The 17,683-nt window shown below is 43.8% G+C and overlaps 1 protein-coding gene across 2 annotated transcripts in view; it reads left to right on the forward strand.

Annotated features, from left to right (window-relative positions):
- LOC308080438 (protein-tyrosine kinase 2-beta-like) overlaps positions 1 to 13,795 on the forward strand; it is a 20,974-nt gene extending 7,179 nt beyond the window's left edge. Inside the window, exons 12-31 of one of the 2 annotated variants that reach the window (XM_080422321.1) lie at positions 445 to 484; positions 712 to 758; positions 1,468 to 1,524; positions 1,712 to 1,803; positions 2,153 to 2,234; positions 2,824 to 2,924; positions 3,351 to 3,460; positions 6,263 to 6,363; positions 6,941 to 7,030; positions 7,749 to 7,953; positions 8,268 to 8,367; positions 8,593 to 8,640; positions 9,067 to 9,171; positions 9,460 to 9,585; positions 10,395 to 10,430; positions 10,543 to 10,567; positions 10,817 to 10,857; positions 11,865 to 11,999; positions 12,581 to 12,661; positions 13,313 to 13,795. In XM_080422321.1, coding sequence (XP_080278447.1) covers positions 445 to 484; positions 712 to 758; positions 1,468 to 1,524; positions 1,712 to 1,803; positions 2,153 to 2,234; positions 2,824 to 2,924; positions 3,351 to 3,460; positions 6,263 to 6,363; positions 6,941 to 7,030; positions 7,749 to 7,953; positions 8,268 to 8,367; positions 8,593 to 8,640; positions 9,067 to 9,171; positions 9,460 to 9,585; positions 10,395 to 10,430; positions 10,543 to 10,567; positions 10,817 to 10,857; positions 11,865 to 11,999; positions 12,581 to 12,661; positions 13,313 to 13,546 — 1,856 coding nt within the window. In that variant the 3' untranslated portion in view covers positions 13,547 to 13,795. The remainder of the gene's footprint in view (positions 1 to 444; positions 485 to 711; positions 759 to 1,467; positions 1,525 to 1,711; positions 1,804 to 2,152; positions 2,235 to 2,823; positions 2,925 to 3,350; positions 3,461 to 6,262; positions 6,364 to 6,940; positions 7,031 to 7,748; positions 7,954 to 8,267; positions 8,368 to 8,592; positions 8,641 to 9,066; positions 9,172 to 9,459; positions 9,586 to 10,394; positions 10,431 to 10,542; positions 10,568 to 10,816; positions 10,858 to 11,864; positions 12,000 to 12,580; positions 12,662 to 13,312) is intronic. The other variant, XM_080422322.1, reaches the window with a different exon arrangement.
- Positions 13,796 to 17,683: the final 3,888 nt, after the last annotated feature.

Below are 17,683 nucleotides of genomic sequence, written 5' to 3' on the forward strand. Positions count from 1 at the left end.
ACCGGCAGTTACCGCGGAAGTTCCGCGGCTGTTGCCGCTGCCGGAGAATGCACTCGCTCCTTCTGGGCATGTGATATGCCGAGGGGCGCGTTATCAGCCTGCCCATCGTTGCCGGGGGTTATTTTGCCGGGGATAAAGTGCAGTGAATATCCAGTCCATATGTGAGCATATCTGTGCGCCCGCCACACACACTGTCCTCCTGCCCACCCAGTCGCCACTATCCCTTTTAAGCTTCCTGCAGACTATGGGATTTATTTATTATGAAAATGTGAACTTTCCCTTTAAGTGTGATTTTGAGTGCGACGTGTTACAAATCTCTTTATTCAATGTTTACGCAGACAGAAAAGACAACATGTAGTCAAGACCAGTATACCAAAGAGGTCCGCAATGTTCTGACACAAACTGCATAAATATTTTGTTGAAAATGTTTTGTGAATTTTACAGAAAGAGATATGAATATCAGGCTGCCGGATATCCCAAGTGGGTGAGTATGCCTCCAGTATTTATGGTAATAATAATGTGAATGCGTATGCGCGAGTGTGTGTGTGTGTGTGTGTGTGTGTGTGTGTGTGTGTGTGTGTGTGTGTGTGTGTGTGTGCGGCTGTGCGCGTGTGTGCACGTGTGTTTGTGTGTTTTTTCACACTTTCTTACTGGTTCTCTGTATCTGTCTGTCTGTCTGTCTGTCTGTCTCATCTTCTCTCACTCTACCAGAGATGTGAAAGACAAAGATAGCAGTAATGATGTCAAGAGACGTTTGGGTAAGTGCAGTAGCTCCCAGACTGATCTACTACACCGGTGGTTCTCAACCTGTGGACCGGGGCCGACTGGTGGGCCGTGAGGATGCCAAATCACTAAGATATTTATGACAAAACAAAAAGTCACGGTATTCTTTCTTTAAAACTTTGAAAACTATGTTCGTTTCATTGGTCCAAGTTGGTTCGATTGATTGATCATGAAAATAAACACGCTCTGAAAGTGCACTCGGTCCACCCATCTGACCACTTAACAGGGCAGCCGAATGCCGTGTGCATTTTCAATATGTTCAAGTGGACCCTGCTCCAAAAAAGGTTGAGAACCACAATGTGATTATGGGAGGTTCAAGGTGTTTTATTGTCACATGCATGTACAATACTGCTCTGTCAACATTACAGGCAGGGTCTTGTACTTATTCCTGTACCATCATTACATAAATAATGTAATGATGATGTACACTTGAAAATGACAATGCAATTCCACAATAGCATTATAACGTTTCACATAGGGGTGTTGTGCTACTTATAAGTGGGGCATGCACATAACGCGCATGCATGTGAAATTGCTGCAATATGAAAACATGTGACAAAGTGCACTGCTGTATGAGTTGGGATCTCATTAATATAATGTTGGTGTAATGAACAGAGAAAGAACATTCTATAATTAATTTGGGAGCATCTGGGATTTGAACTGTTCTTTTTTCATGAACTCTAGGTTCGCCTGGTTCGGATATTTATGTTGAGATCGCAGAGCTTAAGAATAAGTCTGATGGTGAGTGTTTGACAATGCACTGGAAAATATCATCCTGAACTCTCTAATTATCAAAATGATGAAGTATTCTGTCTGTGGGTGAATTTGTTTATGTGAACACACATCTTTTTGTTTTTCTGTTGCTCGCATGTACATTGTGTGTGTTTGTACGCACCTACTGTATGGATGTGTGTGTGTGTGTGTTCAGAGCACAGCCTGTCTAGAGATGACATCGTGCTGGGTCGTATCCTGGGTGAGGGATGTTTCGGAGAAGTGCATGATGGGGTTTACAAAAGCCCGGTGAGTCTAAAGATACATTATATTAAATAATTTTACACAGGGTCAATTCAAATTACATTTTATTTGTACCTCATACAGTAGCATATGTATAAAGACAGTGAGCTTCTCTGGATGTGAAAGAGTAGGTGATTAGCGTATATACTGTCCCTGTGTTTACGTGCGTGCCTGCGTGTGTGCTTGGATCTGGATGCGTTCATGCATGTGTGTGTGCATTCATGTGTGTGTGTGTGTGTGTGTGTGTGTGTGTGTGTGTGTGTGTGTGTGTGTGTGTGTGTGTGTGTGTGTGTGTGTGTGTGTGTGTGTGTGTGTGTGTGTGTGTGTGTGTGTGTGTGTGTGTGTGTGTGTGTAGACAGGGGAAAGGATTTGCGTGGCCGTGAAAACATGTAAGGACTGTTCAGCCGACGTCAAAGAGAAATTCATGAGTGAAGCAGGTAAGTCAGTGCTTCATTCAGCACGGCATTGACTCATATGACAGACTGTCCAGCATTACTACATGACACTGACTCATATGATAGACCTTATAGCATTACTACATGACACTGACTCATATGATAGACTGTATAGCATTGTTTGTTACTGTACATGACACTGACTCTGATAGACATCATAATATAAAAAAGGTCAGGCCTGCTGGAGCAGTTTGGGGATTCACAGTGCCTTGCTCAAGGGCACTTTGGCAGAGCTGGAAGATCATCGTGCTATCAACCACCACCAGCACACAACAGGAATACACCTGTCTGACTGCTACCCAAAACCGCTGCTAGTCACTGCATTCCTTATAGATGTAGGAAACAACGCAAGGCCATACAGTAGCTGCTTAGTACTGCACCGAAAAAAAGTGTTTTGACCCAAAAGGTTTCATAGTTAAATGAACACCCACGATTTTACTGTGCGTATATGACATCAACATCTCTAGAAGATGAAGTGTTATAAAGGGCGCAGTCAGGACAGAGAAATGGAGTGTGCAATGTTTCTGCTGTAGAATGCCCTTAAACTCACTTCAGCTCAACTCTGTTCCAGTCCTGATGAAGACTTTGCGGCATCCCCACATTGTGCGTCTCGTCGGGGTCATTGAACTGGATCCCGTCTGGATTGTTATGGAGCTGTACGAACATGGAGAGGTGTGTATGAGTGTGTGTGCGTGCGTGCGTGCGTGCGATTATGCAACAATATTCTCAACGTTTGTACCTGTGTTCTGCATACACTGTTTGTGAGCTCAGAATAAATAAATACATTAAGAAAAGTAGAATGACATCGAAGTCAAGTCTCAGTTGTATGGTCAGATGCAGGTATGTACAGTACATTAACCACTTGAAGCCTAGCATCCCTATTCTGGGGGAACATTCAATCTCAAAAAAAGAAAAAAGCAGACCTACAAGCTCACAACATGTGGCATTGCAACGTGTTGTGAGCTTGTAGATTGGCTATTTCTGGCGAAGAGATTTTATGTAAAGGGAAAAAGAGACGACCAAGTGCAGAGTCAGATCCAGTTTATAAGTATAAAGGGTTTAAGTGGTTAAGCATGGTGTTGTGTTGTCTCATGACAGCTGGGCGCCTATCTTCAGAAGTACACACTGACCAACGGAACGTTAGTCCTCTACTGTCTCCAGATCTGCAAGGCAATGGCTTACCTGGAGGGACTCAATATGGTGCACAGGTATGTGCACATACACACGTACACACGCACGCACGCACTCACACAAACACAAGCTGGACGACTTTGATCTGTCTGGTTACATTGAGGAGGAAGATTGTTACAAAGGTGCATACATACAAAAACATGCACGCACAAACTTGAATTATTTTCCACCATAGAGGTATGAGTGAAAGGTATTATAATGTTCTCTGTTTCTAGAGAATGTGTGAGGAGACATGGGTTCCTGTCTCATCAGGTTCTGTCAGTTTCGTATTGTTCACCACACACAAAGCCACTTCCACGAAGAACACATGCACATACACTGTATACATAGTTGCTAATGAATATTTCAGCAAGACAGTAAGCTATGAAGATAATAAAAATGTAAAAGTTAAAGTTAAAACCTTTGATCTCCATATTTCAACTTTGTATGTTTTCTCGTAAATGAATGCCCTAATTTGACATGATACGATAATGTCAAGCAAAAGTAGCAAAAATAGCCAATCTACAAGCTCACAAAGGTGTGACCTCGCGGTGCGTCTTGAATGAGCTATTTTCTCTATTTATGAACATGTAAAAATGAAAGTGCTTAAAGCAACACTTTGTAACTTTCATCTTCTACCTCGGATAATCGATTTGAACCTGGTTTCCTGCACAAGTGCTGACATTTTTATCATTGAGCTAATAGAGCCTGCCTGCTTGCTCAGGGGATGAATTGAATCTTGACCATCAGGTCAAAATTCGTGTCAGATCCTGTGTCTAGGTGAGACATGACCTTTGACACAATCTAAATGTCTCAATGGAAGAGCGGGGAGACAAAATACAACCACCCCAATTGTATAAGTTATATTTTAATATTAATATTGTAATACTAACATACAGATTGGAGTATTAACAAGAGCTTGTGACAAAATAATAACTATATTGGATCCATTGCAACACAGGTACTTTTTTCCATTTCCTCAAAAGTAACGTGATATACCACAATGACATAATATAGTTATTTTTCCATATACGTGACACCAACCCGTCACACCACCTACACCCTAGCCTTGCTTACCAGCCTTTTTGTTTCTTAATTACATACCCTCATAGTAGAGCATGTACTAGGGCTAGGGCTGAGCATTGCGGTAGTTCAGGTAGACACGGAGGTCATAACGCCTTACGCCACAATCATAATGTTTCCATCTATGCTGTCTATTTAAGCAGATAGACGTTCACTCTTTCATGCTCAATATCTTTTGCTGCCACCATAATGACAGCACGTCAGTGATCAAACTCCCTCCACCTCCTCAGCCTCCTCCTGTAGTAGCTTTAGATTAGATCACTATTGTCAGCATATAGTTCAATGCAGGCTCACATGTATTCAGAGTGTCATGCTTGTGCAGATGTAATGTCACAGGAGCAGAGCCACACTGCCAAATACAATGCAATATCATTGCAATAAATGGTTTAATCTTGACGAGAGCATCTGACTGCATGGTAATTTTCATACTGTTATCTACTATGAACATGCAATATATTAACATCGCAAAAGGTTTGCATTCTGGGCTTATACCCCGTTTGAAAAAAAGAAGAGATTAAATTCATGGACATGTGTATCTTACAAGCTAAGTGCATTATCCCTTTGGGTTGGAAAAATGTTAATGGACCACAAATTGTTGCGAGGCTTAAGGAGAATGTCCTCATCTATGTCCATGGAAAAGTTAACTTACATTGTTAAGAAAAAAAATAATGTGCTTGAAAACACCTGGAGACATTTATTAAAAATGTTACTGCAACAGGAGGAGGATGGGGGCAATTAGGGTCACATTCAGTGACCCAGAGTCAGACTTTTGCATGCGATGATTGAGGATACACACCAATATTGTATTTTATTTTACTTAGTCTAATTTTCTCACTTTTATGTTAGTTTTTTTTTCCACTTATGTTAGTGTCCCTTTTAATTTTTTGTTGAAAAATAAAACATGGCAAAAGGGAACCTGGCAGGTGGCCAGAAAGTCTGTCAACCACGTAACCTCAACTCTATTCTCAGCTTCCTGTCTCTCTCCACTCTCTCTCTTTGTCCTTGCAAGATTGAGGGTGTCAAGAATCAAGAGGGTTTTATTTTTATTTTATTTGTCACTCACTCATACAGGTATACAAGCAGCAGAATATTAGTGTGGCATACCCCCCAAGACTTCATGATAATGATAATAATACTGGATTAGAAAAAGGAAAAAAGAACAAACGAATGAAGATGGAAAATAATGTTAAAAAGCACACCAATGCAACTCCTTGCAACTCCTTGAAACATGCAACTGATTGCAGCTACTTGCAACCAATATCCCCAATGGTAGTTGCACGCAGTTGCATTGGTGTGGACCGGCCTTAAAACTGTTTTGTTGCAAGGCGTTGCGACTAGTTGCATTGGTGCGGTCTGGCCTTAACCCTCCTTACAAACCTCTTAGCGGCTATGGGAATGTACAGAATCGGGGGGTAGTATAATAGAATGTATGGTAAGTAAGGTAAACGCATACATATAACAAAAACAAAAAAAAAAGAAATCACTTGTCTCCCTCAACCTCAAATCATTCTATTATTCAACATACACGCGCACAGTATTTCTATATGTATGTAGGCCTATATGTAGGTGTTGTATACATTCATTTTACTGATTTGTTGGTGTGCTATGTTTCAATCATATCTTTTTACATATTTTGTTACAGATTTGTATGTTAAAAAAAAACTACAAAAAATTGTTAAAGCACATACACATGCAAACAAATTGTATGATTCCATGATAATTCTTTCTCCATCCATCTCTCCATCTCTGTCCTTTAGGGACATTGCAGTGAGAAACATCTTGGTAGCTGCTCCTGACTGTGTGAAGCTGGGCGACTTTGGTCTGTCTCGTTACATTGAGGAGGAGGATTATTACAAAGGTGCATGCACCCACATACACACATACTGTATGTGTTCACACAAAAACAGCACGCACACGCACACATGCACACACGCACACACACACACTCACTTTAATTGTTTTCCTCCATAGAGGTGTTATGCACACTGCCATGTCGACATTTTAATAACCATGTCTCATCCTGTGGCAGTTTTGTTTGCACTGGTTCTCCCACACAAAATGTGTCAACAACACTTGCGTGATGTTCTCCAAAGGTTTTTGCTTTATGTTGACTTATTGGTATGGTGATCTATTGAATTGCTTCAATGCAGCTCCACTTACTATTATTGGATCTTTTTTTTAACACCTAGATTAGGTTTAAACTAAGATTCGATTTTGGCTTAATAATTTCAGTTTAAATTTTAATTTTAATAGCGTGATAGTTTTTTGGGTTACTTTGCCTCAAAGCTATACAAGAGCGAGTTGAATTAAGATTTATTTTACTTATCTGTAGTGGATGTGTTGAGGCTCTGTAAGGAGTAGGACACATAGACCAATGTTGTTGTGTTCAAACTCAAAGATGTTTTGAGTAATGGTGCCTCTGGCCTCTCCCTCAGCCTCGATCAGTCGGTTACCTATCAAATGGATGGCTCCTGAATCCATCAACTTCAGACGTTTCACCACTGCAAGTGACGTCTGGATGTTTGGTAAGACACATGTGTTTTTGTGCGCGTGTGCGAGTGTGTGTGTGTGTGTGTGTGTGTGTGTGTGTGTGTGTGTGTGTGTGTGTGTGTGTGTGTGTGTGTGTGTGTGTGTGTGTGTGTGTGTGTGTGTGTGTGTGTGTGTGTGTGTGTCACTAGCGAGGACTCAAGGGAGTGCGGTGTCTGGCATTGAGTCGTTCGGATAGGCGGTTGTCCAGAACAATATATAGTATATATATACAGTATATAGACATCCAGTTGTTCAGAACCGCCAATCCAACCAATATGGGCATACCCATAAAAACAGATGGGTAGATCTCCATATATGGGCATAAAAGGGACACAGACAGACAGACGGGTACAACAGGTACAACAAGTATTTTATAACCGGGTGGGGCATGTATTCACAACTTGCATTGTTCTCGACTTGCATCGTTCCTGAGTAGGCCGGTCTAGTATGTGTAAATGTACAAATCTCCAATGCCTCTTTTGACCTGTTATTTTCCAGTTCCCCCCCCTTGCTCTCCCTCTCTCTGCCCTCCCCCCTACACATCTTAATTTTAATCTTGTGATGTGACAATTAAAGTAATTGTGATTCGTCTGATTGATGCGTGGATTGCATGCATGTGTGTATAGTGTGTAAATATGTAAGTGATATAAAGGGATGCTTTCTTCAACTACTACAAGACCCCCCGTTGCTGTGTGTATGTTGGTGTTCTTGCAGGTGTGTGTGTCTGGGAGGTGCTGTCGCTGGGCCAGCAGCCTTTCTTCTGGCTGGAGAACGGCGAGGTGATTAACCAGCTGGAGACAGGGGTCCGCCTGCCCAAACCTGAACGCTGTCCCCCTACCCTGTACCCCCTCCTGACACAATGCTGGTCCTACGACCCACAAACCCGACCCACCTTCAGCCAGCTGGTCTGTTTACTAAGGTACACTTGCGTGTGCAGTGCACGCACATACATACACACACACACACACACACACACACACACACACACACACACACACACACACACACACACACACACACACACACACACACACACACACACACACACACACACACACACACACACACACACACACACACACAATAAACATGAGGATTTTACAGTGTCGATTGGGGTCCCAGAGAGTACACAGTAATGGCATCAAATGGGGGTCTCTGCGGCCTGATGCATATCAAACTTTGGGTCCTTCAAAGGAAAAAGTATCACTGGTCTAGTGTCTCTGTCATGTTTAGTGACATCCATAAAATTGAGGCCCAGCTGGACGCGGAGAGAAGGAGACACAAAGGTCTTCTCCAAAGAATGAACAGTGCACCTTCTGATCCTCCACCGAAGGTACATGCACGTGCGAACACACACACACACACACACACACACACACACACACACACACACACACACACACACACACACACACACACACACACACACACACACACACACACACACACACACACACACACACACACACACACACACACACACTCCAGTCTGCCTCACATACACAAACATATGAATATTGAACTGCACAACTAATTGTCTTCTCTCACTCTCCTATAGCCATCGAGAATACAAGGCAACACCCTTCGTCCAGGCATGCGAATACAGGTACCCTTTACACACACACACACACACACACACACACACACACACACACACACACACACACACACACACACACACACACACACACACACACACACACACACACACACACACACACACACACACACACACACACACACACTGATTGTAACACCATTACTGTTGCTGCTATAGCATAATGTCACAGCTCCAGCATTCACTGCACTACGTGTGTGTTTGTGCGTCCATGTGTGCGTTTGTCTGTGTCTGCGTTTGTATTTGCTTGTTTCACTGTTTTGCATGTGTGCGTGTGCATGCGTGCACCTTTGTGTGTGTGTGTGTGTGTGTGTGTGTGTGTGTGTGTGTGTGTGTGTGTGTGTGTGTGTGTGTGTGTGTGTGTGTGTGTGTGTGTGTGTGTGTGTGTGTGTGTGTGTGTGTGTGTGTGTGCAGCTTCCTGGATCCCTCTGCTCCAGCACTCCTGCCCTCGCTAGCACAGCCACCAGCTATGACATGAACAGGTCCCTGCCTCTGTCACCACACCGACGAAGCCTCAGGGTAAGACAGCAACGTTCCCCACGCTTTATGAGTGTCCTCTCTACTGCCCTCGCTTGCTGGTGGAAGTCGTTACAGGAGGGAAATATCGGTCATTCCGTTCAGTTCTCACAGAACCCTGATGCTGCTTTTATTATTAATTCACAGCATTCTGTTTATTGTGTTAAATTCTAGATAGATCAATCAGATTCTATTGTTAGTTTTTTTTCATCTGTTGTTTATGCAAAGCACTTTGTGACCATTTTAAAAGGTGCTATAGAAATAAATCATGAATCATGATATGTTGTGCAGGGGAGAGAAGAAGACATCAGACCAGTGTGGGAGAGAGAGACGGAGAACGTAGAGGAAACCATGAGGAGACAGAGACAGGAGATGCAGCGAGACAAAGAATGGCTGGAACATGAAGAGAGACAACTGGTGACTGTCACATAGAAATACACATTAAAGAGAGCATGCCCACATCAATACAACTCATTTTCTACTCACAGCTTTGGCCATACTGTAAATATAAATATAGACCATGTCCCCTTAATACGTTTATTATTAAAACATTGGCAAACTTACGTGAATAATCGAGTCAACGATGGTTGAACATTATCGCGTGCTTAATAAGTCATGAATGTTTCAGTTTAGCCTAGACTTTTCATATCAATTTGTGCTTTAAAATGCATTAAAACACAATGATAACATAACAAAAAAATGTGCTCCTCGGAGCACAGGTCTCCGCCAGGCGAGTACTGTTCCTGATTAATCCTGTCTTACCTATTTATATAGTGAGAAGTGTGAAGTGAGGGGTGTTATTTAGAAACAACAGTGGTCATCACAGTGATGGAAGCTCACTTTTTTTTTTAAATGATTTTTTGAAGTGCGTGGTGCTATTTGTAGGTTATTATTTCACCATGCGTCTCGCTAGCCAATCAAAGCAAAGGGTCTGAATAGAGTCAGCCAATCACGGTACAATATTACATATTGTCACGTGTCACGTGAAGCTTGACCAATGTTAGCTTGGCTGAGACGGACACACACACAGAGGGTAAAACATACTCTCCACCATGTCTTCGGCCTGGCGGAGACAAAAATAAAACTAGCTATCTCAAGATAATCTCAAGTCTCCGAAAGTTGTTTTCAAATTCTTATCATTTAATCATTGGTTTCAGTGGTAATAAACTAAACATATCACACCACTGGTATGGTCCTTTAAAACCTGTGATTGTGCTTCTCTGCAGGATCCCATTAAGCAACAGGATTCAGATATCATCAAGGTATGTTGCCTGTATAATGTGAATTCATGTTTGACGTTAGAAGTAAAAATGCAATATTAAACATGCTTATTTTCTATAACTTTAATGTATTTTGATACTCTTCCCTCTGCAGCCCCCTGAAAAGAAACAAGAAGATGGTGAGTAGTAGTCCATAAACATCTACTGTATGATACTTACTGGATTGTATGATGAAAAAAATTAAACAAAATCTAAAAGAGTAGGTTGGTCAATTACAGTAAATAGTTGTTCCTTTGTGTGTGTGTGTGTGTGTGTGTGTGTCTCTCTCTCTCTCTCTCTCTCGCTCTCTCTCTCTCTCTCTCTCTCTCTCTCTCTCTCTCTCTCTCTCTCTCGCTCTCGCTCGCTCTCACTCTCTCCCTCTGTCTCAGGTCCTCCAGAGAAGCCTCCCAAGCCCTCCACAGTCGCACAGGTACCGCCTGCCCCTTCCATTGCACCATACACACCGTTTTGGTCGGTGTCAATGGGGTCACATCACTCTAGTTGAAAGTAGCTTCTGATTAGAAGGCAGCATCACTCTAAACGTCTCCAGAACCAGGACCAGACCTGAGAACCAACGGTCTTATAATATATCTGGAAAAGTTAAAATCAAATCCTGACTTCCTGGTGAACACATACCGTAGCTCTGGTCTCACTGTCAAACTAGTTGAAAAGCATCATAGGACACTGTTTCTCAACCTCAGGCCTGGGGACCACTAGGGGTCCAAATGGAAGCTTATGGGTCTGTAACTCTGAGCTATAGGCTCCCAGAGTTCAATAAACATTTAGGATTTCACAGTGTAGATTGGGGTCCCAGAGATTAAAATCTTATGAAACTGGGGGTCCTTGAAATGAAAAGGGAATCACTGCCCTAGGACGATTTAAGAGTTGCCATCACTGCCCTAGTACGATTTAAGAGTTGCCATCACTGCCCTAGGACGATTTAAGAGTTGCCATCACTGCCCTAGGAAGATTTAAGAGTTGCCATCACTGCCCTAGGACGATTTAAGAGTTGCCATCACTGCCCTAGTACGATTTAAGAGTTGCCATCACTGCCCTAGGACGATTTAAGAGTTGCCATCACTGCCCTAGGAAGATTTAAGAGTTGCCATCACTGCCCTAGGACGATTTAAGAGTTGCCATCACTGCCCTAGGACGATTTAAGAGTTGCCATCACTGCCCTAGGAAGATTTAAGAGTTGCCATCACTGCCCTAGGACGATTTAAGAGTTGCCATCACTGCCCTAGGACGATTTAAGAGTTGCCATCACTGCCCTAGGAAGATTTAAGAGTTGCCATCACTGCCCTAGGACGATTTAAGAGTTGCCATCACTGCCCTAGGACGATTTAAGAGTTGCCATCACTGCCCTAGGACGATTGAAGAGTTGCCATGTCACCAGGGGGAGGGGTTGATTGACAAGCAGATGTCATGTTGTTGCAGCCGCTGCCCACGGCGGAGCTGGACAGGTCAGGTGACCAGGTGTACACCAGCGTCATGGCGTTGGTCAGGGCGGTGGTCCTTCTGAAGAACCAGGTCAACACGCTCACAGCCTCTGAGTACCCCAATGCTGTCAAAGTAAGGCTATTCTCTCTCGTGTGTGTGTGTGTGTGTGTGTGTGTGTGTGTGTGTGTGTGTGTGTGTGTGTGTGTGTGTGTGTGTGTGTGTGTGTGTGTGTGTGTGTGTGTGTGTGTGTGTGTGTGTGTGTGTGTGTGTGTGTGTGTGTGCGCGCGTGTATACTTGTGAGTGCAATAAAAATAGACATAGAGGCTGGGTTTAGAGGTTAGGGTTGGAGTTATACAAAGTATATATTAAAGGGATAGTTCACCCCCAAAATGACTTTTTTTCTATCGATTACTCACCCCATGGAGACTTGAATTCATGGATATTTTTTTGTTTTTGTCGCATTCCTAAGCCAATAATTGGATGACTGGCAGCGATTCCGGTAAGAGACACAAAGAGTCTCCTTTATGTCTCCTACCGGTCCGCTGGTCATCAAATTATTGGCTAAAAAATATCCATGAATTCAAGACACAACAGATCCATCCTCTCCTTCCACCCTCCCTCACTCCACCCTTCTCCCCTTCTCTCTCTCTCTCTCTCTCTCTCTCTCTCTCTCTCTCTCTCTCTCTCTCTCTCTCTCTCTCTCTCCCTACAAGGAGGTGGGTTTGACTCTTCGTAGTCTGATAGCAAGCGTGGATGAGATCCTGCCCTCTCTGCACAGTTCCATCAAGACAGAGGTAGGCACCTCCTACCACCTCCTCCCATCACCCCTCCTCCCCATTACACCCCTCCTCTCATTAACCCTCCTCCCAATCGGCTGCCGTGCTACGTGTAACGATCAGATGGATGGACCCATAAACCACTGGTTTAGAGTATTTCCTGTCTCTGGCATTACAACATGGTAGTGCTGGCTAGCAGCAGTAATGTGTTCAACTGATATATCTGTGTAGGGATGCCAGGAAAGACAGGGACATCAACATTGTATTTAAGATCTTCATACAAAACTGTAGGCCTATACATTTTTCCAAAATAAACTATTTCTTTCTCCACAAAAAGGCGGTCTTTGAGAATTTGTTCTCAAAGACCATTTTGGCTCAGAAGCTCTCAGAATGGAGCCATCCATGTGTGGTCAAAAAGGGGACCTTAAAAGATCTGGGCATTACAAAAAGAGGGACAATACGTTGTTTTCTGTTTTTCTCCAGCATGAGAAACATGGGCATCTTGCTTGATATACAGTAGTATGTACCTGTCCAACCGACCTGCTGTGGACACCCACCCAGGGTTATCGTCTCCTCAAAACACATTCCATCTTTCCAAAACAAATCATTTGCTAAACAAACCCAGAAGAAAGACACCAATCAGTGTGATTCCATGTTCTCTCTCTCTAGATCGAGGGAACACAGCGGCTGCTGAACAAGGACTTAGCGGAGCTGATCAGCAAGATGCGACTGGCCCAGCAGAACTCTGTGACCTCCCTGAAGGATGAGTGCCAAAAGCAGATGCTGGCGGCAGCCCACACCCTCGCCCTGGACTCAAAGAACCTCCTGGATTCCGTGGACCAAGCACGGGTCAGAGCCAACCTGCCCAAGCCCAATAAGCCAGGGAACGTCACCGGGGAATGACCGGTATTGACCCTATTCACACAGTGGCCATTTTGCCCTTACGTCATACTCAGGGGGAGAGGATACAAACTCGTTGGGGTTCCAAAATGGCTGGAAAATGGTGTGGACTTTTTTGCCTTTGTGGACATGTGTGTGCTCATGAAAAACACACTTGTGTTGGACTACCCTACAGTAAACACAAGATGCTCTGAAAGTCATTTCATTGCCTGTGGTTTTATGTTCCTATTAAAGTGTGTTCCCTTCATTTTCCCCATGTGAGTTGGTGATAACACAGTGCTATTCTGTTTTAACCACATGAACCCCAGCATGCCAAGGCATGCCCAGAATAGGCCTATTCTGGGCATGTCATAATAGATGAACATTTGGCGAAAATAGGCAAACGTTCACTAAAAATAGCTACAAGCTCACAGCGTGTTGCAGCATGTCCCATTGTGAACTTGCAGATCAGTTATGTTCGATGAAGAGATTTGGTGTAGAGGAGAAAAAGTAGAGGACCAAGTATAAACCCCTGTGGTACTCCAACTAATTATAGGGTTTAAATGGTTAAGAGTGTGCTGTAGCATTGTGTTGTCTTTAAATGACAACAAAATGACAGCTACTGTAGACCTAATGGATCTTTAGTCTTCAGGCACTGTAAGGTTTTGTGGTGGTGGGGGACCTTACAAACAGGATAGAAAGCAGGATTGGCGTGTGCAGCTATAAGTGTTGAATGACAAGCCAGGTAGAGATGGTTGCAGAGTTGTGTCATTTACTGATAAACCAACACCATTTACAAATAATGTTCCATGATAGAGCTAGGCTACAACATGACCTCAGGCTGGTAGCTACAAAAAAAACTGTCCTGCCCCTTTTTCCCAGCTGCATGGTACATATGGCCCCCGACTCTACCATCACCTCCACAATGCAGGGCGCCATGACATTCCCCCACTAACTCTAATAGACATATATATGTACACCTTTCAACCACAACATCTACAGACACTCAATACTCAAAGCTAATACAGGTTAAAACACATATCTAATCAACTAAAGAAAACAAAACAAAATCCAGTCCTGCTGAGCCTGATGTGGGGTTGACTCTGAAAAAGCGGACCTTGCATGGACCAAACCTGATGATTTGATTGGACAGTACAGTAGAAACTGAAACAACAAAGCTCAGAGCTCACAGGAGGGGAATGTCCAGATAACTGTTGAACTGAAGAGAATAATGATGTAATGCAGTGAATCTCAACCTTTTGAAATTGAAGGACCTCTGAGCCTCTTAATGCATATCAAACGGGGGGTTTGATATGCATTAAGAGGCTCACACACACTGAAAGCATCACTGACACGAGTGTCCCTGACCAGTGTATTCACGCACGCACGCACGCACGCACGCACGCACACGCGCACACACGCACACACGCACACACGCACACACACACACACACACACACACACACACACACACACACACACTGAGAGTGCTGTGATCTGATTCTGTCGTTCCATTCACACTCTCTGGTCTGTGCGAGATAGAACTGTGCTCTTGGTGGTTAGGCGGTTAGCAAATGACTGAAGGACCTTGCCCCATGGAAAGTCCCCCAGTAAGTTGGTTTTATAGGTGCACTGGATATATTGTGCACGACTGCACGTGTACGTCTATTGTATTTTCCAGAAAGATAAACAGAAAGAGAGAGTAGAGAGAGAGAGTAGAGAGAGAGAGAGAGAGAGAGAGAGAGAGAGAGAGAGAGAGAGAGAGAGATGAGGCAGAGTTTGTGTTAGTTTTGCAGGTTCTCTGAAACTTTCACAATCTACTTCCTGTGTCATAAACAAACCACAGCATGCATCATCAGTTTTCTATTCATATTTTCTGCAACATCCTAGCTAGGCCAAACCCTCACAATGTTAGCAACTGAGATGCAATTACAAATACCAAGCTAAAAGCTGCCATGGTGTATTGTACAATACTTAAAAGACACACATTCTGAAAAATGCCACACATCGGGCCATTTGAAGCCTTTAGGGGCAATGTTCAAGTGTACTACTAGTAAAGTACATGTACAATGTAGCCTCGGGCCCATGTGGCCCGGGGCACTTTTTGTTTTTATCTTGGTGACCACATTCTACACTGTAAAATCCTCAGTGTTAATTTAACCCTGAGAATGTCCAAATGGACCCTTAAGCGTCCAAATGGAACCCCGGTCGTCCCACGTTGAGGACCAGTGGTATGCAGTAGTCTCTCTCTCTCTCTCTCTCTCTCTCTCTCTCTCTCTCTCTCTCTCTCTCTCTCTCTCTCTCTCTCTCTCTCTCTCTCTCTCTCTCTCTCTCTCTCTCTCTCTCGAACACTCCACTTGCCCCGAAACTTGCCACAGACTGTTGATCAGACTGTTGATCAGAGCTCTGGCTATTATTTAGGCTTCTTTCCCCGCCTTCAATGTATTTACATATTGTACGGTTAATACAAAACTACATTTTAGCCACAGCAGCTTTCCTTCTTTTTGGCCGCAGCACTTTTTTTTGATCGGGCCTAGATGTGAGGCATTTTTATTGGTCCTCAGGCATACAGAGTACAAGAAATAAATATTGATCCCATAAACATGAAACAAAATCCGATTGTGACAGGAGACAAAATCCCATAGTTTGTGACCCTTTTACAATAACCAGCTGGTGTATAAATGGAGTTGGTACAACTGAGGTTCGGGAGGTTGGACCAAGAAGACCAATCACAACTCTAACCAGCCACCGGCAACTCCCCCCTGCTGTGCCAACCCGTGCCAACCACTCACCCATCTCCAATCAAGCTGACAACTCCTCCCCTGCCAACTACCGGGGTATTTAAACCCAGCTTTCAAAAATGGCGGTGTGCATAGTTTCCAGTAACCCTCCATCCCCCCCTCTGCTTTTCTACCTCTATCCTATTCTACAGGTTTTCTACAGGTTCCAGGCGGGGTCCCTCAACCAACCTCCGCACGACTTACGCCTCGGACCCCTAAGCAAAAGTATCTGGGTCCACGACCCCCCCGCACACTCCACGCTTGCGCTTAGTTTAGATGAACATTTGGAACTCAGCATCTTGGCCGTTTATGCCGCACATCCCATGTCGTGCATGCGATGCGCCCATAAACGACCATACCCCAACAGCTAAAGATGTTGTTCGTGCCCTTGGCCATCTAAGCCGCACACTCCACGCTTGCATGTAGTGATGACCTTAGATGATCACTTCGCACTCTGCATCCTTGGCCGTTTATGCCGCACGTCCCATGCCGCGCATGCAACGTGCCCATAAACGACCATACTCCTGGGTTTATTGAATAAACAACCTTAAACCTATTTTGTCTGATGCTTGGTCTTTCCTAGTGAAACACAGGTAAACATCCTTGGTGGTTGATCCTCTATTCTTTCTTCTGTGGGTGCGCAGCCTTCACCAGTTCATATACCACATATCCAGCTCCCACGATAGTGAGAGCCATCGTTGCCCTGTAAAGCAGTGCATCCCCACTCCCTCCTTTTAAATGGACCGGCATTCCATTATCCTCCTGGAAGAGTTTCTGTTTCTGGGGGATCTTTCTGTCAACCTGGCGGCGTGCGCTGCTGGCGATAGTCCGCTGCGGCACCTGCTGGAGAGCAAGTAAATGTCTGTACATCTTCACAAAGACAGCTAAGGACACCGGGAAACTCCACTTCCTGCCGCTCGCCTGTATCCCTTTTATGCCCAATTATGTAGTTCCGCGTCAGATTATGCCCAAATATTGAGTCCAGGATTCTATGACATCAGTACTCTGACAACATATTGATGACATCGGCATACTCCATATATGGGGATTTGTTGTTTTAGAAAAGCACATGTTAATGAGACAATTTTCCTCAGTCAAACTTCCCTTGCTAATTACAGAAAGAGAGACTTTGCTGCTGTTTGTCTGGACTCTCATCTGGGACCAATACGGTATGGTTGAACCTGTCAGGAGTTTGAACCTCCACTGACATAGGACCCAGGATCACTGAATCACTCAAGCCTCTCCACCACGGCAAGGTCACAGCAAGAGGAGAGGAGGTGGACCATTGATTTTGTATTGTTTATTTTTGTTTTATTAATAATTTTCTTAGTTTTTATGGGGGGCTGTCATGTGTCAATAAGCCCTGTTTTGTTATTTAAAA

Source organism: Gymnoscopelus braueri, assembly GCF_963280865.1.
Source record: "Gymnoscopelus braueri genome assembly, chromosome: 24".
In the NCBI taxonomy this organism is placed as follows: Eukaryota; Metazoa; Chordata; class Actinopteri; order Myctophiformes; family Myctophidae; genus Gymnoscopelus; species Gymnoscopelus braueri.